At 53.1% G+C, this 23,205-nt stretch overlaps 4 protein-coding genes across 8 annotated transcripts; 1 reads left to right on the top strand and 3 right to left on the bottom strand.

Moving 5' to 3' along the window:
• Positions 1-630: 630 nt before the first annotated feature.
• Positions 631-2,730, bottom strand: LOC133151222 (protein PET117 homolog, mitochondrial). The gene is made up of 2 exons (XM_061274061.1): positions 2,554-2,730; positions 631-769 (listed from the first exon to the last, which is right to left on the bottom strand). The coding sequence occupies exons 1-2, from the start codon at positions 2,647-2,649 to the stop codon at positions 641-643; spliced, it is 225 nt and encodes a 74-aa protein (XP_061130045.1). The 5' UTR covers positions 2,650-2,730; the 3' UTR covers positions 631-640.
• A 549-nt stretch (positions 2,731-3,279) lies between these two features.
• On the bottom strand, positions 3,280-15,681 carry LOC133151219 (CSC1-like protein 2). 3 transcript variants are annotated; one of them, XM_061274055.1, is made up of 23 exons: positions 15,373-15,681; positions 14,295-14,567; positions 14,137-14,216; positions 12,493-12,586; positions 11,894-11,931; positions 11,688-11,830; positions 10,617-10,668; positions 10,395-10,503; positions 10,244-10,314; positions 10,074-10,154; positions 9,806-9,929; positions 9,402-9,535; positions 9,199-9,336; positions 8,976-9,129; positions 8,667-8,773; positions 8,358-8,444; positions 8,204-8,269; positions 7,971-8,133; positions 7,483-7,588; positions 7,246-7,413; positions 6,660-6,775; positions 6,503-6,586; positions 3,280-6,140 (listed from the first exon to the last, which is right to left on the bottom strand). In XM_061274055.1, exons 2-23 carry the CDS (start codon positions 14,484-14,486, stop codon positions 5,967-5,969), a joined length of 2,481 nt encoding a protein of 826 aa, XP_061130039.1. In that variant the 5' UTR covers positions 14,487-14,567; positions 15,373-15,681; the 3' UTR covers positions 3,280-5,966. The 3 variants fall into 3 exon arrangements, with proteins under 3 accessions (XP_061130039.1, XP_061130038.1, XP_061130040.1); XM_061274054.1 differs by having other exon boundaries at positions 3,280-6,143; XM_061274056.1 differs by lacking the exons at positions 11,688-11,830; positions 11,894-11,931; positions 12,493-12,586; ... (1 more) ...; positions 14,295-14,567; positions 15,373-15,681 and adding an exon at positions 11,360-11,673 and having other exon boundaries at positions 3,280-6,143.
• Positions 15,682-16,220: 539 nt separating this feature from the next.
• Positions 16,221-17,803, top strand: dpy30 (dpy-30 histone methyltransferase complex regulatory subunit). Its single transcript, XM_061274060.1, has 5 exons — positions 16,221-16,336; positions 16,666-16,703; positions 17,161-17,208; positions 17,279-17,406; positions 17,699-17,803. The coding sequence occupies exons 1-5, from the start codon at positions 16,327-16,329 to the stop codon at positions 17,769-17,771; spliced, it is 297 nt and encodes a 98-aa protein (XP_061130044.1). The 5' UTR covers positions 16,221-16,326; the 3' UTR covers positions 17,772-17,803.
• Positions 17,799-23,189, bottom strand: psen2 (presenilin 2). Of its 3 annotated transcripts, XM_061274059.1 has the most exons (12): positions 23,050-23,189; positions 22,117-22,198; positions 21,848-21,982; positions 21,582-21,724; positions 21,371-21,512; positions 21,236-21,303; positions 20,468-20,688; positions 20,305-20,403; positions 18,510-18,572; positions 18,394-18,447; positions 18,201-18,316; positions 17,799-18,062 (listed from the first exon to the last, which is right to left on the bottom strand). In XM_061274059.1, exons 3-12 carry the CDS (start codon positions 21,956-21,958, stop codon positions 17,907-17,909), a joined length of 1,173 nt encoding a protein of 390 aa, XP_061130043.1. In that variant the 5' UTR covers positions 21,959-21,982; positions 22,117-22,198; positions 23,050-23,189; the 3' UTR covers positions 17,799-17,906. The 3 variants fall into 3 exon arrangements, 2 of the variants coding, with proteins under 2 accessions (XP_061130043.1, XP_061130042.1); XM_061274058.1 differs by having other exon boundaries at positions 21,582-21,982; XR_009713876.1 differs by having other exon boundaries at positions 18,031-18,062; positions 18,514-18,572; positions 21,582-21,982.
• Positions 23,190-23,205: the final 16 nt, after the last annotated feature.

Below are 23,205 nucleotides of genomic sequence, written 5' to 3' on the forward strand. Positions count from 1 at the left end.
AACACCGCTGTAGGACTGGGCTACCTGGCTCATTTCATATCAGTTCAAAATTATTGAGGTGTTGTTGTTTTGTTTTGTTTTGTTTTGAAACCCATCCAATTACAACAAGTAAACTACACTCAAACAACAAAGTAAAACAAAAGAAAACCAAACAAAGGAGCAAGATGTTGTTGTTGGACTTTAACATTCCAGCGAGCAGGTCATAGTCAGGCTTGACTTGTGCGTTTTTCCATGCGTGGGCCTTTCATTAGCTTCCCCCAAAACAATCATATTGTGCTCAGGCGACTAATGCGAGAGTGGGACGCGTGGTACCGCGTCCGATCAAAGAGCAAAGTGAAGGGGACAAGGCATACCTGCAGGAATCCACTTGTGGCATCGCTCGCAATAAAAGGCTAAGCGGTCGCAGGCCCAGACGGCGTCCGCCTCGTCGCCCGGGTCGCTGGCAAGGGAGTCACCGCTGTGGTCGTGCGAGCCCTGGTCCTCTGACTCCACCATCAGAAGCGTCTCGCCCTCCACCTCGCCCTCCTCCAGGCCCTCCGAAGCCGAGGTGCAGGCCGCCTCGTCCTCCACCGCCCCGCCCGGCTCGCCTCCGCCCTCCATGAGCTCCCTGGCTGGCTGGCCAGCCGGCCGGCCAGAAAAATCAGCGCTGCACCTCTCGTCGTTCCTCTCGCAGGTGAGCGCTCAACTTTCTGTTCTCCTCCAGAAGCCGCACGTTCTCTTTCTTTCGCTCAACTCGCTCCAAATCTCTCAGGACGCCCTCGTGGAGACGCTGCAAACACACGAGTCACAGGGGGTTAGGGTTAGCACATCAAGGTAGTGTTGCCTTTTGCTCAAGATGTCTGTCGATGAGCAGGGAGATGTGGAGTAATAGTTGGTTCGTTAATTGCAAGATCTTGGCTTGTTTTACAGCAGTCAGTACACAATGCACTTCAGCAGATGAAACAACGTCATCGTTCCGGTCAGAAGGCTTTATAGCAGGGGTGGGCAATTCCTGTCCTCGAGGGCCTGTGTCCTGCATGTTTTCTATATCACCCTGTTGCAACACACCTGATTCAAACGGTCTGATCATTAGCAAGGTCTGCAGAAGCTGGGTAACAAGCTTGATCATTTGAATCAGGCGTGTTGCACCAGGGAGACCAACCTATAAAACATGCAGGACGCCGGCCGGCCGGCCGGCCCTCGAGGACCGCAATTGCCCACCCCTGCTTTATAGTGTCCACAAGCAGGAATACGGAAGAGAAGGGAGGGGAAAAGAAGGGAAAACATAAGGGAGACATTTGTTCTGTTATCAATCGAATGTCTTGTTATGTACTGAATTTTTTTTTATTTTTTTTTCTCGGTATGGCGCCGTAAGTGGCTGCCTCCCAGCAGTGTTCTCTCTTTTCCTCTTTCTTTCTTTCTTTCCTTTTTTCCTTCTGTCTTTTTGTCCATTCGGCGATGCTGGTGCCTTCTACCGCACCTCGGTATCTCTTCGGATCGGATATTTTGTATTATTATTTTTTCTTCCTGGGACCGGGATCATCGGTCGAGACCGGCGTAACTCTACGGCGGCTTCCTGCTTATCCGGCCAGTGATGACCGGGTCCCTTGCCTTGGCCTTGCAACCGCAACCCCTGTGGGGACTCCGCTCCCTCGTGCTCGTCGGAACCAACGACTTTCGCCATGCTAGCACCGTGGTGACCATCTGCACGTGCATCCGACTGGGTGCCCAGGACGCTGCTCACACGTTTGCCTGCTTTGTGATGTTTTTCACCGATTCACGACCACGGTCCATTGGGCGCCGTTGAACTGGACTGCCGTTACACCTGTCTATGGACCCCGTGGAGGCTATTTTGTGTGTTTTGGGGTGTTCTCTTGTATTGAGGGGTGCTGGTTGGCCACAGTTATTTTTTTCCTTTGTCTTTTAGCTTTGTTTTGCTTTGATGGCTTTTATCTTTAGCACTTTCTGGCTTTCTTTGTGGCGCCGTTGTGTGGCAGCCTTATGAGAGCCTATTGAGTTGCGCTCATGCCATCTGTGTGTCTTTTGTATACCCACTCTGTGGTATGAATACTGCTGGGGCCTGAATTTCCCCACCCCTGGGGATCAATAAATATTCAATCAATCAATCAATCAATGTTTTCTATCTATGTATCATGAAGTTAATGAGCTGTGCCTTATGTGTAATGGAAAAGTTACCAGCTCTGTGTGCCATGTCTGTGCTCTGATGGAGCAACTATGTTTGAATAAGGCAATAAGAGTATCGACACATTGATTGATATGATAAAGTGTACAAGTTTGTACGAACTAATAAGAGTGTGTACACAATGCTGCTGCTGCTCCCTCTTCAGCAGAAAGGTGGTAGCAACAAACTAAACAAACATAAAAACAATGAAATAAATAAAGTTGCCGTTGTTATTTTTGTTTGTAGCAGCACACTTGAACATCAGTGCACTGAAAGCATGACGAAAGTCCCATCCCTCCCTAAAACCTCACCTCGTTCCTAGCTAACTAGCTACCTATATTAGCTGGTCTTTCAAAATGCACTCTTCGTTGCTGTGGCTGGCTTGGGCTCACCTGTCTGTCCCAGGCCTGGTTGAGGTGAACCGCAGCCACTGTGCTCACAGTTACAAGCACAGAAAGTCCCAGAGCCACTTTGGAGGTCGTAGACATCACGTTAGCATTAGCTTGCGGGATGATCGTTGCTGCCACTTTCGAGCGGCTTTTTGTTCTTCTTCTGCTGCGTCTTCTTCTTCGTTTTGTTTTGCAACGGAAGGGGGGGGGGCAGCATCTTTAAGGAGCATTACCGCTGCCTACTGTGTTGGAATGTGAACGACAGCAACAACCGTCCCATCATAACGTTTACAACTTTACATATATTCTTCTCAACAAACCCGTCAAAATAAGATATCTAAAAAGTAGTTTTTGACAAACAAGATAGTGGCGTGGGTGGGCTTGAACAAGTAGGTGAATGAAAGAGGAAAGAATACGAATATACCAGTTCAAAAAGAAATACACAATCATTATCTTGGAGACAGACGTACAGAGACGAGGAAGGGCATGATCAACGGGCTCCCGTTCAATGTAGACGGCAACACTTCCTCCCGACGGATGGAAGAGGAGGACACATATTCGAGACGTGCCAGCTCGCGCAAAGTCTTGAAGACGACTTTGACTTCCACTTGGAGATTGCAAAGCCCGTCAGATGGCCCGCGACCATGCGGGAGCAGTAAGAAGAGCTCCAGCAGGTCACGGATCAGACAGACGGACACGACCTGCAATCACGGCACGTCCACGCTGACGCTTGATGAGACATTTTATTGACCAGTTGACATACATAAGTAGCATACGGGAGAAAATAAAAAGGCTCACGCACAGCAATAACACAAATCAAGATGTTGGCGCCGCATTGTCGGCAAACGGCGCACTTGGACACTCCTTATGTGCGCACATTCGCGGCGACGTTTGGACGGGCTTTATTGGACACAACTCGCGGCCGGCGGCCCTTCCCTTTCCTGCTCAAAATCCCCGCCAGAGAAGCAAAAGCTAATCCAAATCAAAACAAACCTAATGCTTTGGCCTCGAGTCGTCACACTTGAACGTTTTGCATTTCCTGTTGTGACGATGGCGGGTGTCGATCCTATCTTTTCACATTTCTTTTCTTGGAACCACCCAAAGAACAAGGGGGAAGCCCTCTAAAACAAGTCAGCCACTACAAAGTTTTCATGAATGATTCATCCGTGGCGGTCAGACGATATTAACGCGCATCCCTCTATTCCAACGAGGGCCATGATTTCAAATAAAAAAGTGCACAAACATCAACGGACCATGATGACTCTGTTTGTGGTTTACTCCATTATCTTCAACCTGCCAAAATATTGATTGTAGATTTCTTTGAGTTCTTTGTTGTCTTCTTTCCATTCAGACACCAAGTCTGCTTTGACAACAGAGATCAGTCAATATTGACTGACGAGAGGCTGAAATGTCTAGGACTTGGATCGTTCGAAACTCAACAATGGGATCAGCGATGACAAATCCAGGTCCAGGAAGTCAAAACCCGGCGTCAGGCCACAGTTTGGCTCGAGCGGCAGGAGCTTCACAGAAAAGCTGCACTTTGCTCCAGCGCTAGCTACATATGTCGAAACACCTGCGGCTCAAGCCAAACTGTGGCGGGGTTATTACTGTCTTTGCCATCGCTTATCAAAATAGTTGGCCATTCATTTGATCATGAATTAGTTGTTGGTTCGTCCACAGATCGTTGCACCCCTGCTCTTTCGGTTCACACGTCCCAAATAACATTAGCCGTCGGCCCCGATACGAGGATGCGGTCGTGGTTGCGCAAGATAGTGGGCATTGGGGGCTTTCCGTGGGGGCTTCTTTTGTCCGAGGCTTAGGGTCTTGTCAAGCGGCAAACAGCAGCCGCTATCTGAGACTAGTGTCCAATGAGGACGCGCCTTTGAATGTCAATCAGAGGAGACCACGTGAACGAATGGACGCAGCACGCAGAGGTCAAAGTCTCCAGCGTGGAGCCACAAAGACCAGAGCTCCAACAGCTTTCATCGCTCAGCTCTGTGTGTGCGCGCGCTCACACACGCACGCGCAAAAACGAAAAATGCAATGTAAACAATATGTTTTAGGGGGGGCGGCACCAATGAGACGTCAATCGTTGTCAAATGACTCGGCGGCTTTTTGAGTCAAACGTTTTTGTTCGTTTTGCAAATATAAGACGATGCGCTAGCAAGCTAGCTCATAAAATATGTTCAAATTCAGTGTTCACACCAAACGGAAGACAAACATAAATAAGTTTAAAAAATACATAAATATCAGCCCCAGTGAACAGCTGTCAAAGTGCAGTTAGCCTAGCTTAGCATAGCGCGGAACGTCGGATTAAAAACAACCAATTTTAAATTGTATTCCACCTTAGCATTGAAAATGTCTCCAGAAGCTTTATAGACATGCTAGCTTTAGGCTAGTGCGCGCAAGCCAGACATTTTGTTGAACCCGTTTGTCTCATACGTAAAAGCGCGCCACCAACTGCTGTCACTCCAATGTATGGCGCATGAAACTAAACGACGCTGGGCGTGCTATGTGCTAACCTATTCTCAGAGCTAAGCTAGGCTAACAGGTGAAGCCTCCCGTGCACTCAACACAGAAGCTGGCAGACGAAGAAGCCCCCAAAAACCTCTTCACTTAAGGGCATTAGCACGCGTGCATTAGCTCACAACACCCGCTAGCGTATGTGAAAACAACAAGGACCAAGTCATGGGAAGAGTTCAGTCGTGAAGCATTCAAACTACTCAGAGGTTTCATGTGCAACTCGCACACGTTTGCGTCACGACTCGTCCTGGAGAGTCAACACTTTAGCCCCCCCCTTTCAGGCCAACGACCCGAAACCAACAAATTGAGAGTCACGCCCAGTCCGGTCGCCGTCGGGGCCTAGTGGGAGGTACCGCCATTCAATCCAAAGTCAGCGGAAGGGTCCAGTTGCCACGAGTTTTTGTCGGGGACGTGCGACTCGGATACCTTTGAACGGCTCACCCTATCCAATCGCAGCCGAGTCGTGAGTTATGTCGGTGAGTCACGAGCGGTTGTTTGGAGTCCCGTCGTATCAAAGGGCGACGCGTGCCGACACCACCGTGTGGTCACGTGACATTTGAAGGTGCGGTCGACGTCGGGAGGTCCCACGACTCGTTCCAGACGAGCCGCAAGCGGCGGAGGTGCCGAGAACTCCTGAGTGACAACCGCTTGGGAAAAAAAAGCCACAGATGAGAGCGATAAGAGCGGCCAGGTGAGGGGACGCACTTCCAGTTGGATGATGCCCACCGCAACGGTCAGGGTCAAGTCTTCAAGCTGGGAAGGGGCGGAGCCTCGCCAGCGCAGTGGCGCTAGCCGGCTAGCTAGAGAGCGAGCTGGTTAGCTCGCTCGCTAGCATCGCGTGGTGGCGAGGACGGCGGACTGTCTCCGCCCCCTCCGTGGAGCTCCACCCCCAGTTACTGGCGGACCTCGTTTGCGATCAGACTGTCCTCCCCCGAGTGGAAATCCGCCTCGTTGATGTTGTTGCCGCCGTTGAGCATGTCGTCGTCTTGGGACGACGCCCGGTCCTCCTCACCCCCTCCGCCCGGCTCGTCCGAGTTGGGGTCCTGGAGCACCTGGGCGATGTACATCTGCTGCGAGGGCACACAAAGGGTCACTCGCGTTAGCCATGCGACTAACCTCGTCCTTAGGACGAATTGTTCTTTTCTTTTTAGTTGCATGAAATCCACTTTTTGAAGTTGCTTCATGAAAACGGCTTATACTAACTGTGCACGTTTTCCTAAAAAGTGCCCAATTTAAATACATCCACTACCTTCAGGCAATTAAAAAAAATAAAATGGAACATTAATGTTTTTCTGGGAAACAAGAGAAAGAAACATAGTGACTGAAAATACACGATCAATTTACAAATTGTGAGAGTTGGATCAATGACTCATTGAATTGAAATGGAACATTTCCCAGCCGACCAAGGATGAGCTCAATCCAATCTCACCTGCGATTTGGACGGCGGGGAAGCAGCAATGCGGGCCGGACGGCCGTTCTCCACCACTTCGGCGTCCGAGTCCTTGGTGTCGATCTGCATTGCGACAGAGCACCGTTAGCCGACGGATGTACGGGATCGGGGTGGACCGAGCGACCGAGAGACCGACCTTGTAGTTGTGAGCGCTGAGGTACTTGAAGTGCCCGAAGCAGACGTGCGATAAGCACACCACGATGGTCACCACCAGAACCGCAAGCGTGAAGACCGACGTGGGTGTCTCGAAACCTGCGCGCGCACTTGGCAACGTTAGCTCGGCTTCGACATTTGGGAGGAAGGGAGGTAGGGAGGGCAATCGCGTTGATGCCAAGTTGTTGTGGCGGGGGCAAATCATTCATTCAAATCACCGTCGGCAAGCTGAGCACATGGGCACTGCGATGTCAGTTTTCGTCCCCAGCAGGTGGCAGCACACGAGCAAACTTTTTTTTTTTGGACTTGTGCTTGAATGAGTTGCGCATTTCGACTTCTTATTGAAGCCAACTTGAATATCAAATTGGGTCAAAGTCGACTTCTTATTAAAGCGATTTGGGAGGAGTGACCTTAAATTTGAAATTGGGTCAAAACTCAGCCCACACCGCAGCAGGGCACGGAATTGAACGGCGACCCCAAGGATGGTAATGGAAAACTGCTCTGGCGTCTGTTTTGTTTGAGAAAAAAAAGATTTGCTTTTGTTCTTCGGTTGCGAGCGAGGGGCTTACCTGTCCGCATGGTTGAGAAGAAGAGCAGCCAGAAGAGGCAAAGGATGGGCGCAGCCACCACCTGCGTCACGGCGCCAGAGTGGATTTTCTTGTCCAGCTTGGACGGCAGGTACGCGTAGTACATGTTGTAGCGGTCCACCAGGTGCTTGAGCAGCATGTACATCAGACCTGAGGGGCCCATGAGGCGGGGTGAGGCTGGCCCCTTTGCCACCACGTCAAGCAGTGCGCTGCACTCACCAAAGGGCACGATGATGGGGCAGGTGATGCTGTAGGCCATGACCACGGTGAAGACGTTCATGATCCAGGCGTACGCCGCCCCGAACTGGAACTCGTACGCTTGATGCTGACACAAGCGCAAATCACGTCGGTCCATTGCCCGGGAAAAAAAACACGGGACAACGTCAAGCCAGGCCAGCTGCCGTGGGAAGGTCGGGCTCAGGTCTCGGGGTATCTTAGACTTAGTCCACAAATGGACTTCTGGACCTGGTCAGGGCCCGTTTTATTGAAACGTTTGTTTAACACGGTCGTTTGGACCCGGTTTGCTAAACCTAGCCAGGAGTTGGCCTCGGTCCTCTCTACCTAGTTATCTGGATGTGGTTTTCTACACCCGATTGGATGAATCTGCTTAGGCTCCTTTGGATGGAGTGAGCACGTGGTAAGCATCTGGCCATCTGGACCTGGCTTGCGTTGATCCCCATCATTGTGCGTTCCTGCTGCGCGCTCACCCTCTTGACGTTACGTCTGTCCGCAGCGGACGGCGCCAAGCAGAGCCGAATCATATACATGAGGAGACCCGGGATACGAAGCAGGTCCATGGCGTTCCCGATGAAGGCCGACGCGATCACGTAGTTGACGAAGAAAGCGCCGTTGTCGGGCAGGAACACGCACCTGAGGAACGGCGCGCACCTGAGCTCTCTTCCTCCGTGAAGCAAATATGGGACAAGTCCGGCGGACTCACTCAAAGCGGACGGTGCCGTCGGCCAAGAACTTTTTGTCAAAGAGCCAGCGGAAGAAGACATCCAGGCTGAAACGGGATTGCAGATGGAGGTCAAACATGTGATAACTGGCAACAATTGATGTGACAGACAACAAAACAGCAGCAGCAGCAATACCTGCTAAGGCCGAGAGAGGGCAGCAGAAGTACCATAAAGATCAGGAACGTGTAGCACTTGTGCATCGTTGTCCTGTTTTCTCCAGACCTGCTCGGTGCACAAACACACACACGCACGCACACACACGCAGGCACACACGCGCGCTCGCGCACGCACGCACGCACGCACGCACGCACGCACGCACACACACACACACACACACCTTGTGATGAAACTGTCTATTAGAAAATTGTGGACTAGAAGTGGTGACGAAGGACGAGCGGTGGCAGTGTGACGTTGGGCAAGAGGTGCGAGGGCGTCGCTCGAGACCTCGTCCAGTGCGCCTCAAAGAATGCCGAGTAGTAGACGATGGTTGGCAGCAGGGCAGAAAAGGCCCACAGGAGGAGTGTGGGGAAGAACTGCGTCACGATGGGGTTCTGAAGAGGCACAAGTAATTAAGAGCATTGGAGCCACGCTGCCTCCTCCTCGAGGTCATCGGGACGAGGAGGAGGCAGCAGCAGGCATCAGGCAGCAGCCGGCATCAGGCAGCAGCCGGCATCAGGCAGCAGCCGGCATCAGCCGGCATCAGGCAGCGGCCGGCGTCAGCCAGGGCTCGCTCGCGCTGTTCCTCTCACTCACGTTGAGGTACTCCACTGGCTTGGTGACGTTGAACTTGTCCATGGTGGAGATGATGATGGCCGGTGTGGTGAGGAAGAAGAGCAGCAGGAACAGGATGCAATTGATGACCAGGCAGCGGATCCACCAGGAGAGTCCGCCCAGCGACAGGTGCTCCCTTGGGGACACACGCAAAAACGTCATCCGCCGGAACCGGGCGAGACCCCAAACCCGAAATGAGACGCACCAGCGCACGTTTTGCGGGTCAGGCGCGTACGACACGTTCCAGTTGTGCACGTGAAGCGCTTCACTGAACTGCGAGGATCGCGGCTCCTGGCGACATCGGCAACCTTGAACCTGACACGCGTTGAAGTCCTTCAGGATTCTGCCGGGACAGCGGGACGGATCAGCGCTGTCTGCGTCCCATCTGTGAGCAGGGTGGGGTCTTACGTGGCGGTCGTGGCCTCGTTCTGGAAGGTGACGAAGGCCATGCCCAGAGGTTTGGTGTGGACCTTTTCCTTCTCCTTGCGGTACTCCTCCTTCAGTTTAGCCTCCCTCTTGGTGTAGAAACTGACTGCCTCCTCCTGCCACCAAAGCACACGCACGCACGCACACACACACGCGAGCACACACAAACTGGTCCGACAGTCCAAAATCGGTGTCCCATGAGCCGACAATCGGCGAGTCTGTAGGTCTAAAAGTCTAAAGTGTCGAGATTACGCGGGCCTACGCGTCGTCGGGTAAAGGTCAGGTCGCTCTCGAGTAGTTGACCTTCAACCGGCAGTTGGGGCAGTTTACGCGTGGTCTCGTGTCACTTCAGCTCGGTCTGGCGGGGATGAAGAAAGGTGACTGACCTCTTCGCAGCCGGCGATGGCGCAGCAGCAGAGATGTCCGCAAGGTTTGGGGTTGATCATGGTGGGAACGTGCTCCTTGGCCATCAGGTCGGTAAAGAACTTTTTGCTGCGCTCTGTCTTCTTCCTGCGGCGCCACAGCAAAGGCTTTGTGAAGCAGCTAAAATAAGCCGAGCCGAGCCGAGCCAAGCCGAGCCGAGCCGAGCCGAGCCGAGCCAAGCCAAGCCAAGCCAAGCCAAGCCAAGCCGACGCCGGCCGGCCGGCCGCTCACCTCTCGGCGTTGAGAGACATCAGCCTGGCCACGTTGTAGCAGATCCGAGCCTCCAGAACGGCGCAGTTCTCATACGCCTGCCTGAGAAGAGCAGAGGGGCTGGCTAAGGCGCTGGCTCTCACACTAACGGTCCTGAAGCAAAGGCGGGTGGGTGGCTTTCGGACGCCTACTCAAAGTGTTGTTTGATCTGACTCTCTTCGGCGTATTTGGAGATGCCGTTGATGAATAAGGTGCGTTTCACCTGCCAGGCACCAAAGGAGCCATGAGCGCGCGTGAGCGCACGCGCTTGCTGTGCCGAGCGCTCGACCTGCCGGTTCTCACCAGGTCATCCTCCTTGTAGTGCATCTTGGACGTGTGCCGTCTCATGCTGTAGACGGTGAGCAACAGGTACATGAAGGCGAACGTGGTGTGCAGCCACAACAAATTGGTTCTGAAGGCACAGGCAAAAAGTCGGCACGTCACGCGGGGCGAGGCATGGCCAACTCTGGATGCTCAAAATGCAGCCACTCGCCAGACACGTGACTGGGGGCGTCGCAAACTCACCCGGACTTTAGGTTGGCTATCGTAGTGCGGCCGAAGCTGTAGGCGTTGTTTTCTGACAGACAAATAAGAAAAAAACTAAAGAGAAATCATCAAGGCGGAACGTAAACGCAACCAAGCTTCCGAGTCGGCGTGGTCTCCGACCGCCGACCTGCGCAAATGATAGAAGAAGACAAACACACGGCGCCCGAAGGCGAGGCCGACACATGGGAGCGGACTCGCCGCCACGTTTCAAGAAGAAGAATCAAGGAGAAGAGGACCAAGTGACACGCTGAGCAAGTGGTGTTGGTGGCGTGACGCTAACGTGAACTCTGCAAACAGAGGCCCACTGAGCTTTCGAGGCAACAAACAGAAAGGGCAATTGAGGGCCTTGTCTGGCTTTTTTTGGGCCCTCCGGAGCACGCCTACCTGCCTGTCTTTCTATCTGTCTGTCTGTCTGTCTGTCTTCCTTCCTTCCCTCCGCTTGACCCGAGCCTCTTCCACGACTATTCTCTGTCCGTAGGCGTGCCCGGTTGTTGGTCGGCGCCCGCTTCAGGGCGACGGGCTCCAGCCCCTCGTCTCCCAAGGTGGACCAATGAATCTACTTCTCTTCTTTTCTTACTGTTGACGTACACTGGGCAACAAAAGGCACTGGATTCTATCAGACGGTGGGCGGGGCCACAATGGCTAAAACCTCCAGGGCCTACAATTGACGCATCTACAAATGCACACGTCTACACACACACACACACACACACGTTTGTTACCTTCTTTGGACGGGGGTCCGGCTGCTCCTTGGGTTAGCAGCAAATCTTTGCTGATAATCCTAACTAAAAAACGTCACACACACACGCACACAGTCCACTTCCCGCTTGTCATTTTCAGCACATGTCAATCAAAGGCGACTTATTACGCTGGGTGCAGGACTGAGCCCTCAATTATTCTATCAATTAACAATCAGCTTTCAATTGCAAACTCTTTTTGAACGGCACCAAACTGTCAATGCCGGACATTTGCGTATTTGTCCTTTGAGGGCCGGTCAGAGACCGCTGGCGGGCCGATCGCGGCCCCCGGGCCGCACTTTTGAGGCCTCACCCAGCAGGTCGCCCGAGAAGTTGACGGGCAGCACGATGCCGACTGACAGGACGCCCACCACCACCAGGAGGCCGATGATGTGACGCTGGAAGGACAGGTAGTGCACGGCGTCCTCGCCGCATTTCTCCCGGATCTCCTCGTCCCTGCCGCCATGGCCCAGGTCAGTTGCGCGACCGCAACGGAGCGCTTGCCAATCAGAAACTCACTTGATGCGGAAGATGGCCGTCAGCCACGAGCAGAAGCCCTGCGAGCGCATTAAAAACAAAAAACGGAAGAAAAAAAAAAGACACAATGAGCTCAGCGACTTTAACTTGCTGTTTGTCAGAAAACATGCGCTTGTTAGACAACAAGACGGTTTGCCCTGATCGGCCAATATGCAGGGAATCAAATGTCGCCGAGAGAGGGGAATCCTGAATAAGAGGGGGAAAAAAGTGAAATGAGTGTCCGAGTGGCCGGGCCCTCCGAGGCCCCCTTTGTCCGACCTCTGACCTGCTCGCTGTTTAAGTGGATTAGTATTAGCATCCCCTGCGGTTAGCGGATTAAGACCAAAGCATGCTTACGTGTTCGGAATTTGTCAAGGCAGTGTAGTATGCTAGAGGAGCAAAGGGGAGAAGCCAGGAGGGAAGGAAGGAAGGAAGGAAGGAAGGAAGGAAGGAAGGAAGGAAGGAAGGAAGGAAGGAAGGAAGGAAGGAAGGAAGGCAGGCAGGCAGGCAGGCAGGCAGGCAGGCAGGCAGGCAGGCAGGCAGGCAGGAAGGCAGGAAGGCAGGAAGGCAGGAAGGCAGGAAGGCAGGGTTAGGGTGCTCACGTTGTCGCGCTGCTCCAGGTCAACAGAGCTGGAGACCGACGTCAGGCGTTCGTAGCGGTCGGGCGTATCCGAGTGCATCGCCGCCGATGCCACGCTGAGGAGACAGTCAAAGGGAGGGTTAGCGCTTAGCCATTAGCGCTTTGCTCGACCACCCAAGCGTACGCGCTAGCTCACGCGCAACCACAAAGACCGGGAGCTAATAAGACATCACTTCCCGCACGTGGCCATCTTTGGGCCGCCTCAAGCTAACTGGCTTTTTAGCTAGCACGCCACGAGGTCAACGATACACACACAGACACACGCAGGCGCACACAAAACGTTACCTTTGGACCGGCTCATAGTTATCCCTGTCTCGTCTTCGGCTGAATTGTTTTCATGTTGGGGACAAGCACGAAGATTGGTTAGCATCTTCGCTGCTGTTAGCATGCTGGCTGTCTGGGAATAGCTTTACCATTGAAAGGGCTTGACGTGGCAACGGCAATCGTCTTTAAATGGCCGAGTAAGTTGAAAACGCAGCGTTACATCCGATAAGTGGGGTTGAGGCATACTTAATGTCACGAGTGCACCTGCCGCAGGTTTGAAGGCCAAGAGTTTGACTGCACTTTGTACAAGAACACGTCATACAGGCCGAGCCATTGTTTGTTTAGTCGCATACGTGTCGGCGAGCCATCGATTCATCGGGCTGCGTCATTAACGATCGATCGATCGATCGATAGATAAGCACGCATTGGGCAAGGGTGGACCAAGTCGCAACAAAAACAACTGACAAATCAATTAAAAAAACCAACATTGAGCAGTTGGATCAGACGTTCATTTTTTGGAGTAGGACGCCTTCTACGAGAAAAGGGCTCAACTGCATGAGCCTGTTCTAGCCCGTTGGATGAACCTCAAGACAAACCGCCAGAACGTATTGCCATTAGGGCTGTCCCCATCCGCTATTGATATAGACATCCATCTAATATCAAAAAACCAACAACAAAAACACAGTATAGGATGATACCGCTTGACAGTATAGAATCTCAGGTAGGAGCAGCCGCCGATCGTGCTCTTTTATCCGCCAGCGTCTTTATCAGCACGCGTGTGACAGAAACCGTTTCATTCAAGCAGGAGGGATCAAGAAAGACGCTGTGCTTCTCTGGCTTTTCCATTCATTTTCAAAGCTGACAATCTCCCGCGGGACGGGACAAGCGCAGGCAATTAACAACAGGAACGGAGGCTTCCAATTTTCTCCCAGCTACCGTTGCTGACTATTGTTCCTTGTTGCTTTGAACATTTCGCACTCAAGAGATAAACGCATGCCTCATTTCTGCCCATACGGTACCGGATCGACGTCGGTGCCCAACGCTACGTCGATGGTATAGGAATTGAAAAGGTCGGATGGGGACACTCCTTTTCCCGGCCAATCGCTGGCCATCTGTCTCTCACCCCTTTTGAAGCCAGCGGCCAAAGCTAGCGAGGGCTTGCCAACGGGGGCTTTTGGTCACCCTTCCGAGGAGGTCGCAAAGAAATTTTGTTCCCACAAAAAAAAAAAGAAGAAATGGGTCTTTGCACCCTTTGAGGAAAAGCCAGGGCTCGCTACGCTGGCAAGCGTTTGTGAGCCTTCGCCGCTTTGCCGACGGCCGGGTTCCCTTCCACATCACTCACCTGTCGGCATCGGTGACCAGCGCCAGGCGTCCGTAGTCCCACGCCACCTTTCGTAAGATGGAAAAGACGAAAAGCAAGACCTGCGGGAGGGAGGAGAAGAAGCCTGCTCGTTAGGTCCGCACTTGCCGCTACTTGAGGCGGGACGGGGGCGGCCTGACCAGGAAGCACATGAAGTCCAGCGCCAGCACGGTAGGCACGCCGCCGAAGGGCAGACCCTGCAGCACGGTGCTGCGGATGCGGGCCGAGTAGCAGTACTCTTTGGAGCCGCCATCGGCCGAGCAGTTGTCCCGGGCGCCGCAGGCCCGGGCGCCGCCCGTGGTCGCCATGGCAACGATCAGCACCGCCAGCATGCTCAGCGCCGCATTTTCGCCCTCGACCTGCACGGGGAGCCCGGTCGGCGGGCGTCGACGGCGTGGGCCGGGTCGCCCCCCCTGAAAAGGAGCCCAGCGCCCCCGGTGGTAAATATTGACCACAGCACAGCGCGAGGCACAATTCAGTTTCGGTGGGCTGACGCTCGCTGCCGGTGAGGAAAGGAAAATTGTAACGCATCTGGTATTTGAGCGCGGTTTTCCCGAGACTTTTGGCGTCATTGCGGACAATGACTACAAGTAGTCATTTGAAAGCAGCTGGCTCCCGGCCGTGTTTTTGAAATGTGAGAGGAAACCAGAGTACCTGGAGGAAACCCACGCAGGCACGGGGAGAACACGCAAACTCCACACAAGAGGGAGGGCCTGAACCGGAATCGAGCCCTGCACGTTTGAACTGCGAGGCGGACGTGCAAACCTTGCCACCTAATATCATATCGTATAATTTGTGGATATGATTAACATGTTTGACTTTTGTCCAAAAGACCGTCAATAAAGGTGATTTTACTGCTGGCAATTTGAGCCTTCCGCCAATCCTAACCTGTTGTTGTCTTGCTAACACTTTTTTCGGTTTTGCTCACGTCCGCATAGAACGGAGGGCTCATCTCGCGGTGTGACGTCATCACATGACATCATTCCCGCACGGCGAGGCGAGACAAGCCGAACCCGCCCAACAGAACTCGAACTGGCACATCGGTGGCTCGCTGTGCTCTGCGTGTGTTGCGTAAGAGAACCCCCCCCCCCCCCCCCCACACACACACACACACGATCCCCCAACCCATCAGGCCATTGCGCGCGCGCTGCGGTGGCGGATAAAACAAAGAACGACGCGCGCGCGGCCTTTCGGGCCGCAGTTGCGTGCAGGCCTCACCTGGGCACCGGAAGTGGCGTTGCGTGGCCTGAAATCCTCACGCAGCAGCGCCGAGCGTCGCCGAGTCGTCGTGTCGCAGCGCCGACGCTATCGCCATCGCAAGCGGGCGGGCGCACCTGCCGGTCGGTCCTCTTGCTCCTCTTCCCCTGCTTTCCTGCTGTTGGGGCGGGCGGGTGAGGTGGTGCTAAAACCAAAGAGAAGCCGAGCGGGCCAGTGTGGCAGCTCAGCCGGACTCAGCTCAGTTCAGCTCGTCTCGTCCGCCGCCGCCGATGCTGATGCCGCTGCGGAGGACACGCGGCAATGCACGCAGGCGTCGACAGGGGGCGCCAAAAGGGGGCGCCAAAGCGCGCCTTCACAATAAAAGCTCAGCCAGTGGGCCACTCGGACGGACGGATGGATGGATGGATGGATGGACGGACGGACGCGACATTGGGCAATTTCAAATGTGTTCTATTCTTTGTAGGCAAAAGATTTTTGCCAGCCTAGCTCAGAGTCAAGAATACTGTCAATTGTTATCGCATGTATTTACCAGCCGAGAGTTACCAGGAAATTCCAGGATCTCTTTCCGTGTTGCTGCCGGCCCTCCAGCAGACTCCCTTGACACGTCTTTTCATCCATTATGGAGGGACGTCCAGTTTCTGCACATATGGGCTCCACTTGACGTGGAGTCGAGGACCTTGAACAAAGATGAATTCCCTGAGGCACAGTTACAAGAGGGTGTATACAATTGCAACGAAGTTGTGTCATTTTTTTTATTTCTTGTATCTTATTTTAAGTCATTTATTTATATATGATCATAGTCTATATTTATTTATTTATCTGTTTAAATCTGATGTGCAAACGCGTGCATTTTGAAGGTCACAGACCGGAAATGAGCCCGATACTCAGAAAAGAGTTGTTGGAAGTGACGCAGTTTGAGTAGCGAATCGGCAGCGGATACTACCCAAAACAATCATGGCGGACGGTGAGTGCATTGTTCATTTCGTCTTGAAAAGTTGAATAATAACAATAAAAGTCCATTTCGTGCAAGCTGCTGCCGCTGCTTCCGTTGTCCTTCTTTCGTGTAGTGCCACGATAAACCACAAAACGTCCGCAGCCAGTCTGATCCAGTCCTAAGCTAACTTGCTAGCGCCAAGCAACCGGCTGAACGAGCGCTTTCAATCGAGACGAATATCACTAGTTTGGCTTTTTTTTCTCTCTCGCTAGAATACACATTTCCTCATTTTCTTTGGTTTGCAAAAATCACCAAAAGGTCATTTGTGCCTATGCAAATGAACTCGATTGTCTTTGCAGAGCACACCGACGCGGAACACACGATGGAGCATCCCACTGTAAGTCCGCCTCATCATCATCATCAGTACCTTCCTAATTGCTCGCATATGTGCAGTAAAAATATCTTTTTTCCACTTGATTTCTACAGCAAAGCCCATCAGTAGTGGTTCAAGAGTAAATGGTCAAAAATTGTTAAGCGCTTTTCGCACTCAAAGCACTGCTTCCTCGTTCGTTCACCTACTGATGACATTCTTTCGGGAGCAACTGGGCCTTGCTCAAGGACACTTTGACACTGTGAATGGAAGCCCCAAGCTCTGGGTTGGGAGACGACCAGTCTCCCAAAGTGTTCGTTTTCCCCAGCACAACGGCAACTGACGCGCTAGAAATGTGCTATTTTCGTAGTTTGTTTTTGAACCCGCGTGCAACAAATTGAGTCGTAACCAGTCGCGCTGATGTCTTTTTATCTTCAATTTCGGCAAGCCCAGTATTGTTAACGGTCACTTTGTTGTGGCGCAGGTGTCCGAAAACCCCCACGCGGAGTTTGGCCTGACGGATAGTATCCAGGTAAGGTGTCCCTCCCCGCCACTGCCGACGGACGGACGGACGATCGCCAACATGCTTTGCCGTTGGCCAGAGGACGCTGGAGCAGGAGAAGACGAGCAAGCAGAAGGTGGACCTGCAGGCGCTGCCCACGCGAGCCTACCTGGACCAGACGGTGGTGCCCATCCTACTGCAAGGCCTGGCCGTGCTGGCCAAGGAGAGGTCAGAGGTTGAGCAAAGCCCCGCCCGACAAAGCGACCGACTCGGTAGTTTGTCGGCACGTTTGCTTCGGGAGACGACTCGAATCGCCGTTATCCCGTTGCAAATCTGCAGAGGGATTAGTATTTCAAGATACTAAGACAGGGGCGGGCGAGTTTGTTTACTTGCTTACCGTGTTTGTGCCGCTTCCTGAGCAAGGCTGTGACCGAGAACCGGACTTGACGTGGGAGCAAATGATCTCGTAAGTCGAGTTGCCGCTGTCTAACCGGGAGGCCGTTGCTTGTGTTGCGCGCAGGCCGCTGAACCCCATCGAGTACCTGGCAGCCTTCCTCCTCAAGAACAAGTCGCAGTTTGACGAGCGCAATTGAAACTTTGCCAATAAAAGGTCACCCGAGTTAAAGTGGTAGCAAGAGCTGCTTTTTTTTTATTGGACCGTGCCCGCCCGGCGCGTCTCCAAGGGAAAAAGCTTCCGGGGCTCAAAGTGCGCTCCGACGGACTTGCCGTCAGATATAAAAGTGGTGCGCGGCCAGGTCGTCCATGAAAGGTCGCACCAGCGAGTCGGTGGCAAAGTAGAAGATGAGGCCGAAGGCGATGGAGATGGGCAACGCCGGCAGCGCTTTCTTGAAGATGGCCAGCAGTAACAGCGTCACGCACAGACCCTGAAACGCACGCACACACACCTGAGCGGCAAGGCCTTCACCCGATGCGACCGGGCCGTCCTCTCCATTTGACGCCACCCTCGCCAACTAAACTCCAGTTCATGTCCAAGGGAGGTAGGTTGCGAACGACGGGCTTACGATCAAGATGGCGACGAAGCAGGCCACGGTGGTGTTCCAGTCGGCGCCGCTGGCCGCCGCTTTGCCTACCAGGACGCTGTAGAAGATGAAGTCGCCCAGGCCGAGTTTCACACCACCTGCCGCCGCACGACACGCAAGCGCGCGTCACACACACACACACGGAGCGAGGAGTGTCGCGCGTCAGGCCACTCACGCTCCTCCTGCTCCTCTTCCGCCGCACCCTCGCTGCTCGGCTCCGCCTCCTCATCTGTCACACACGCCGCACGCTTAGCCACCGGGGCCGCTTTGCGGCCAGCGGACGGGCCTCACCTGCCTCTCGTCCCGGCTCGCCGTCCTCGGGACTCGCTGTCGCCACAGTCCACGCCATGGCGGCTGCGCATGCACACAGAGCAGCTGTCGTCAGTGACTCGTCGTGACGGGCGCCATAAAGTCACAAACGAGGCCACGCGACGTGGTCAGTCTAAATTGAGTCTAAGTCCCGATGGTTGTGGAGACGTTGAAAGAAAAGTCCCAAGTGAAGAGAAAAGGCCAGTCTTTGGCGCCTATTTTCAGTCATGTAAATATACCGTAATTTTCGGACTATAAGTCGCACCGGAGTATAAGTCGCACCAGCCATAAAATGCCCAAAAAAGTGAAAAAAAACACATACCGTTTTTTTCCGTGTATAGTGCGCCCCCATGTATAGTACGCACCCCTAAAAATGGCATGCTGATGCTGGAAAAAAGCTTGTACCCATGTATAATACGCACCCAATTTTTATGAATTTTTTTAAAAAAAAAATTTTTTTTTTTTTTTTTTAAGTCCCAATGATCGTCACACACGCAGGGAGGCAATGGGTCCCATTTTTATAGTCTTTGGTATGGTCTTAACTAGGCTGGATGTAATTTTTTTTGTTGGCGTTGATTTCTCCGACTGCCCGTAAACGCACCACCGCGCTCCGTGCGCATGGAGCGTGTTTGAAGTGAACAGCAGAGAAGAAAGGAACAAGTCAAAGTGTTGTGAAATAAAATATTACCTGTAATACGGCTTTAGGTAGAGAACTGAACTCTCGCTCTTTATATAGCTGACGTGTCTTGCTCATCCGTTCTGCGCATCTGTAATGGCGGCCTCCGTATGATATCCGGTTTGCGTGTGTGCGAGAGCGAGAGAGAGCGAGAGCGCGCGAGAGAACGCTCAATCGTAGCGCGCCGCCGACCGCCCAACTGCACCGGGCTGGTCGATTATTGTGACAGAGCCGTCGCTGAAATTTAGAAGATATTTTTAAAGTCCTGATGTACTTTCTAAAATTTAAGTGGACCTCAGTGCGCACTGCGCAGGGAGCTTAATTTGGTGCAGCGCGCCGGGCGCTCACTGTCGCATTGCTTAAAGAGCGCCTTTGTGTTTTAGGATGAACAGCAGAGACCAAAGGAACAAGGCAAAGTGTTGTGAAATAAAATATTACCTGTAATACGCATTTTGTTATTTGCTGATTGAAACTGCTAATTAAACTGTGAATTGAAACTAATAGGAAGAAAACAACTCTCGCTCTTTATATAGCTGACGTGTCTTGCGCATCCGTTCTGTGCATTTTATTTCACAACACTTTGCCTTTCTTCTCTGCTGTTCACTTCAAACACGCTCCATGCGACCGCAATGCTCTCGTATCAGACGCTTGCTCGATCACCTGCTCGTTTGCTGTCCCGTGCGCGCACGAAGCGCGGTGGTGCGTTTATGGGCAGTCGGAGAAATCAACGCCAACAAAAAAAATTACATCCAGCCTAGTTAAGACCATACCAAAGACTATAAAAATGGGACCCATTGCCTCCCTGCGTGTGTGACGATCATTGGGACTTAAAAAAAAAAATTAAAAAAAAAAATTAAAAAAAAAACTTTTTTTTTTTTTTTTTTTTTGTACCCATGTATAATGCGCACCCCGGATTTTAGGACAATAAATTAGTAAAATTTTGCGCACTATACACGGAAAAAAACGGTATATATGTATTCAAGTCGCTCCTGAGTATAAGTCGCCCCCCCCCACCCAAACTATGAAAAAAACCGCGACTTATAGTCCAAAGATTACGGTATTTGTTTTCTTCTAATCAGCAAATGTGGCCGTCCGACTCACACGAGTAGATGAGGGCGGGGAAGATGGGCTCATTGCGCTCCTGCGCCGTTTCCACCAGCATCCTCAGCGGACCCTTTGGACTTAGGACGGCCACCAAGTCTGCCAGGGAGAGAGGGCTAGGGAGGTCCTGTAAGAAGGTGCCGCCCACCCAGCCAGCGCTCACCGTAGATGGAGACGGACGCCAGGATGAGCCAGGCCGACCACTCGGGCAGGTACTTGACAAAGACGAGCGCCATGAGCGCGCTGACCACGATCAAGTAGGCCTGCTGCAGCGGCAGCGGACCCTTCCAATGGACGCAGGTCATGCCCACCGCACCAAAGTTCCAGATCAGCACGCCAGCCGTCGGGTAGTCCATGGCCACGTTGTACGTCTTGAGCACCTCGCTGGTCGAGGAGAGGGGCGAAGCGCGTCAGCCGTCCGTGTCCGCTTTCAATTCGCTGGGTTGCCAACCAATTCAATTCAGAAGGTCTTGAATCTTAATCTTCCAATTGGGTCTGGTTGCGGAGTTTGCCATACCATTCGGATGCCATTCTCAGGGCGGATTCCAGGCGCCAATTCAATGACAGATTTTGGATTTGCCAAACTTGACAGAAGGCTTCCTTTTGTCTATTTTCATCAGGTGGCCGTTTGGTCGGCAACTCGGGTTCTAGAGAGCCAATTTTGCCGCCCATTTTCCTTCACCCGCCCCACCCGATTCCAACGGTCGTCAGGGCTCTCCATCCAGAGCTTGCAGATCACTGAAATTGGGAAGCTTGAAAAACAAGCTAGAGGAGCGCACGTGGCTTCCACAAAACAACGCCCGCCCCCCCCCCCCCCCCCCCCCCCCCCGGTGACGCAGAAGGGAATCTATTCACGGATCTGCCGTCAAAGCGGAAGGAAGGAAGGAAGGCCAGCCGACGGACCTTCTCGACGGGCCCGCAAGCGTCTCACCTGAGGTACATGAAGCTGAACCAGAAGAGCAGCAAGAGGGAAGACAGGATGAGCCAGCCGTGGATCAGCTGAAGAAGAGCAAAGCTGGAGGCGACCGGCCGTGTCTGAAGGGGAGAGGAGCGAGGGAGGGCGCACCTTGTAGCAGCGGTACTTGTACAAGAAGACCAGGAAGACGGTCATGACCACAATGACGCTGCTCATGACGACGGCGTTCAGGACAGAGTTGAGGAGGCGCCGACCCACCGACGACGTGTTCTCCGTGAACGGCGTGTAAATGCTGCAGGCCAGAGCGGCGGGCTTAGTGATGTGGGGTGGGGTGGGGGGTTTTGCTGCGGCGGCGCCTCACAGCTGCTGGTCCGTCTTGTCGCTGTAGAAGTGCACCGACTTGATGGTGGCGACCACCAGCAGCATGCACAGCGTGACGGGCACAAAGAGCATGATGACGTGCTTGGCGCCGTACTTGAGGCTCAGCTCCTCGTCATCGCCACCCTGTGGGAGGGGGCAGGAGGGCGCGTTAGTGGCCCTGGTGTATGGCGGCAAACCTTCCTTCCCCGTCCGTCCGTCCGTCGCAGTTGACTGCTCTGCAGAAAATGTACGCAAAACCATGTTTACCCTTTGGGACGGGCGCCGGTCCGGTCGGTAGGACGGCACCGCCGGATTCTCCGATTGGACGAGCGCCGTGCGCTCCGTGTAGGCGCTGTCCTCGCTGTCCGAGACGTTCATGGCTGCGGCCCCGACCGACTCCGCCTGAAAACACGAGTGTCTGACTTGAGAGGCCCCCTGGAGGTCAACAATCGTAAGAGCGCGTGGGAGAGAGGCGCGGCGGGCCATTGGTCGGCGGCGAATGCGCAAGCCAACAGTTTTGTTCAGCCGTTCCTCACCTTGTCGAATTTGAAAGGTCCTGACACTGCCAATTTCAGCCTTCCCGATATGTGAAGTCCTTTCAAATTTCACAGTATATCCCTGTTTTGGAGAACAAAAAAACACGTCGCAGAAAATCCACTTTCATCCTGATAGGGAACTTCTTCTGTTGAGGTTTTCCTTTTTTTAATGCACATTTTGAAAAAATGTTTCAAAAAAAGAATCGCGCACGCGCGCTGGCATGCTTGGAGAACACCCGGGCGGAGGGAGACGCTTGACACGCGCACAATCGCTTTTGTCACAGTTGGGGACCGCAGACATTTGAGCAGCGGGGTTGCCCGAGTGCGCTTTTTTGAGTCCGGTTGCCCGTTTTGAGGAGCATCCCCGCTCCTACACACCCGATTGGAATTTTGGACCAAGTGCATTGCCGCAGAGATGCTTCTGAAGCCGTCTGGGTGCGGGCTCTCCCGGACCGGACAGTGAAGCAACAAGCAAACCCCGGGAGAACAACACGCACGACCCGGACCGACGTCATCTCCATAACATTCCACAGTAGCGCCTCCCGGTGGCCGAGATGAGCAAAGCACGTTGAAACAGATCGCTCGGTCCAAAATGTTTCGTTCTTTACATGAAGTCGTTTTTCTTTTCATGTACTATATCGAGAGCTTCTGTACCTTTTTGAAGCACGAGAATGGGCTCTTGAGGTAGGGGGACAAGTCGTACTGAAGTGAACTTGGACGGAAAACGCACAGGTTTTTCACAAACAAGGTTCAAATATCTGGTTTTGTTCTGGTTGTAAAAAGCCACTAGTTAGTTGTACGAGAACCGAAGTCATCCCTTGGCGAGCCGCGTGCAACACGACGCGCACGTTCACTACCCCGCTTGACCTCGCCACGCCACGCCACGCCACGCACGCTGTTTTGAAAACGGTTTAACCTCAGTCAGTTTTTTACCTGATTTGTTGAGCAAAGAAGCCGCGAGGGAGCGAGCGAGCGAGCGGCGTACTCACAACCCGGAAGTCGCAACCTGGAAGCCAGCAATCAGTCAGACAGCTGATCACAAGCCATGTGATTGTCGTGACGTCACGTCTCCTCGCTTCTCAGCGAAGC

Source organism: Syngnathus typhle, linkage group LG3 (assembly GCF_033458585.1).
Source record: "Syngnathus typhle isolate RoL2023-S1 ecotype Sweden linkage group LG3, RoL_Styp_1.0, whole genome shotgun sequence".
In the NCBI taxonomy this organism is placed as follows: Eukaryota; Metazoa; Chordata; class Actinopteri; order Syngnathiformes; family Syngnathidae; genus Syngnathus; species Syngnathus typhle.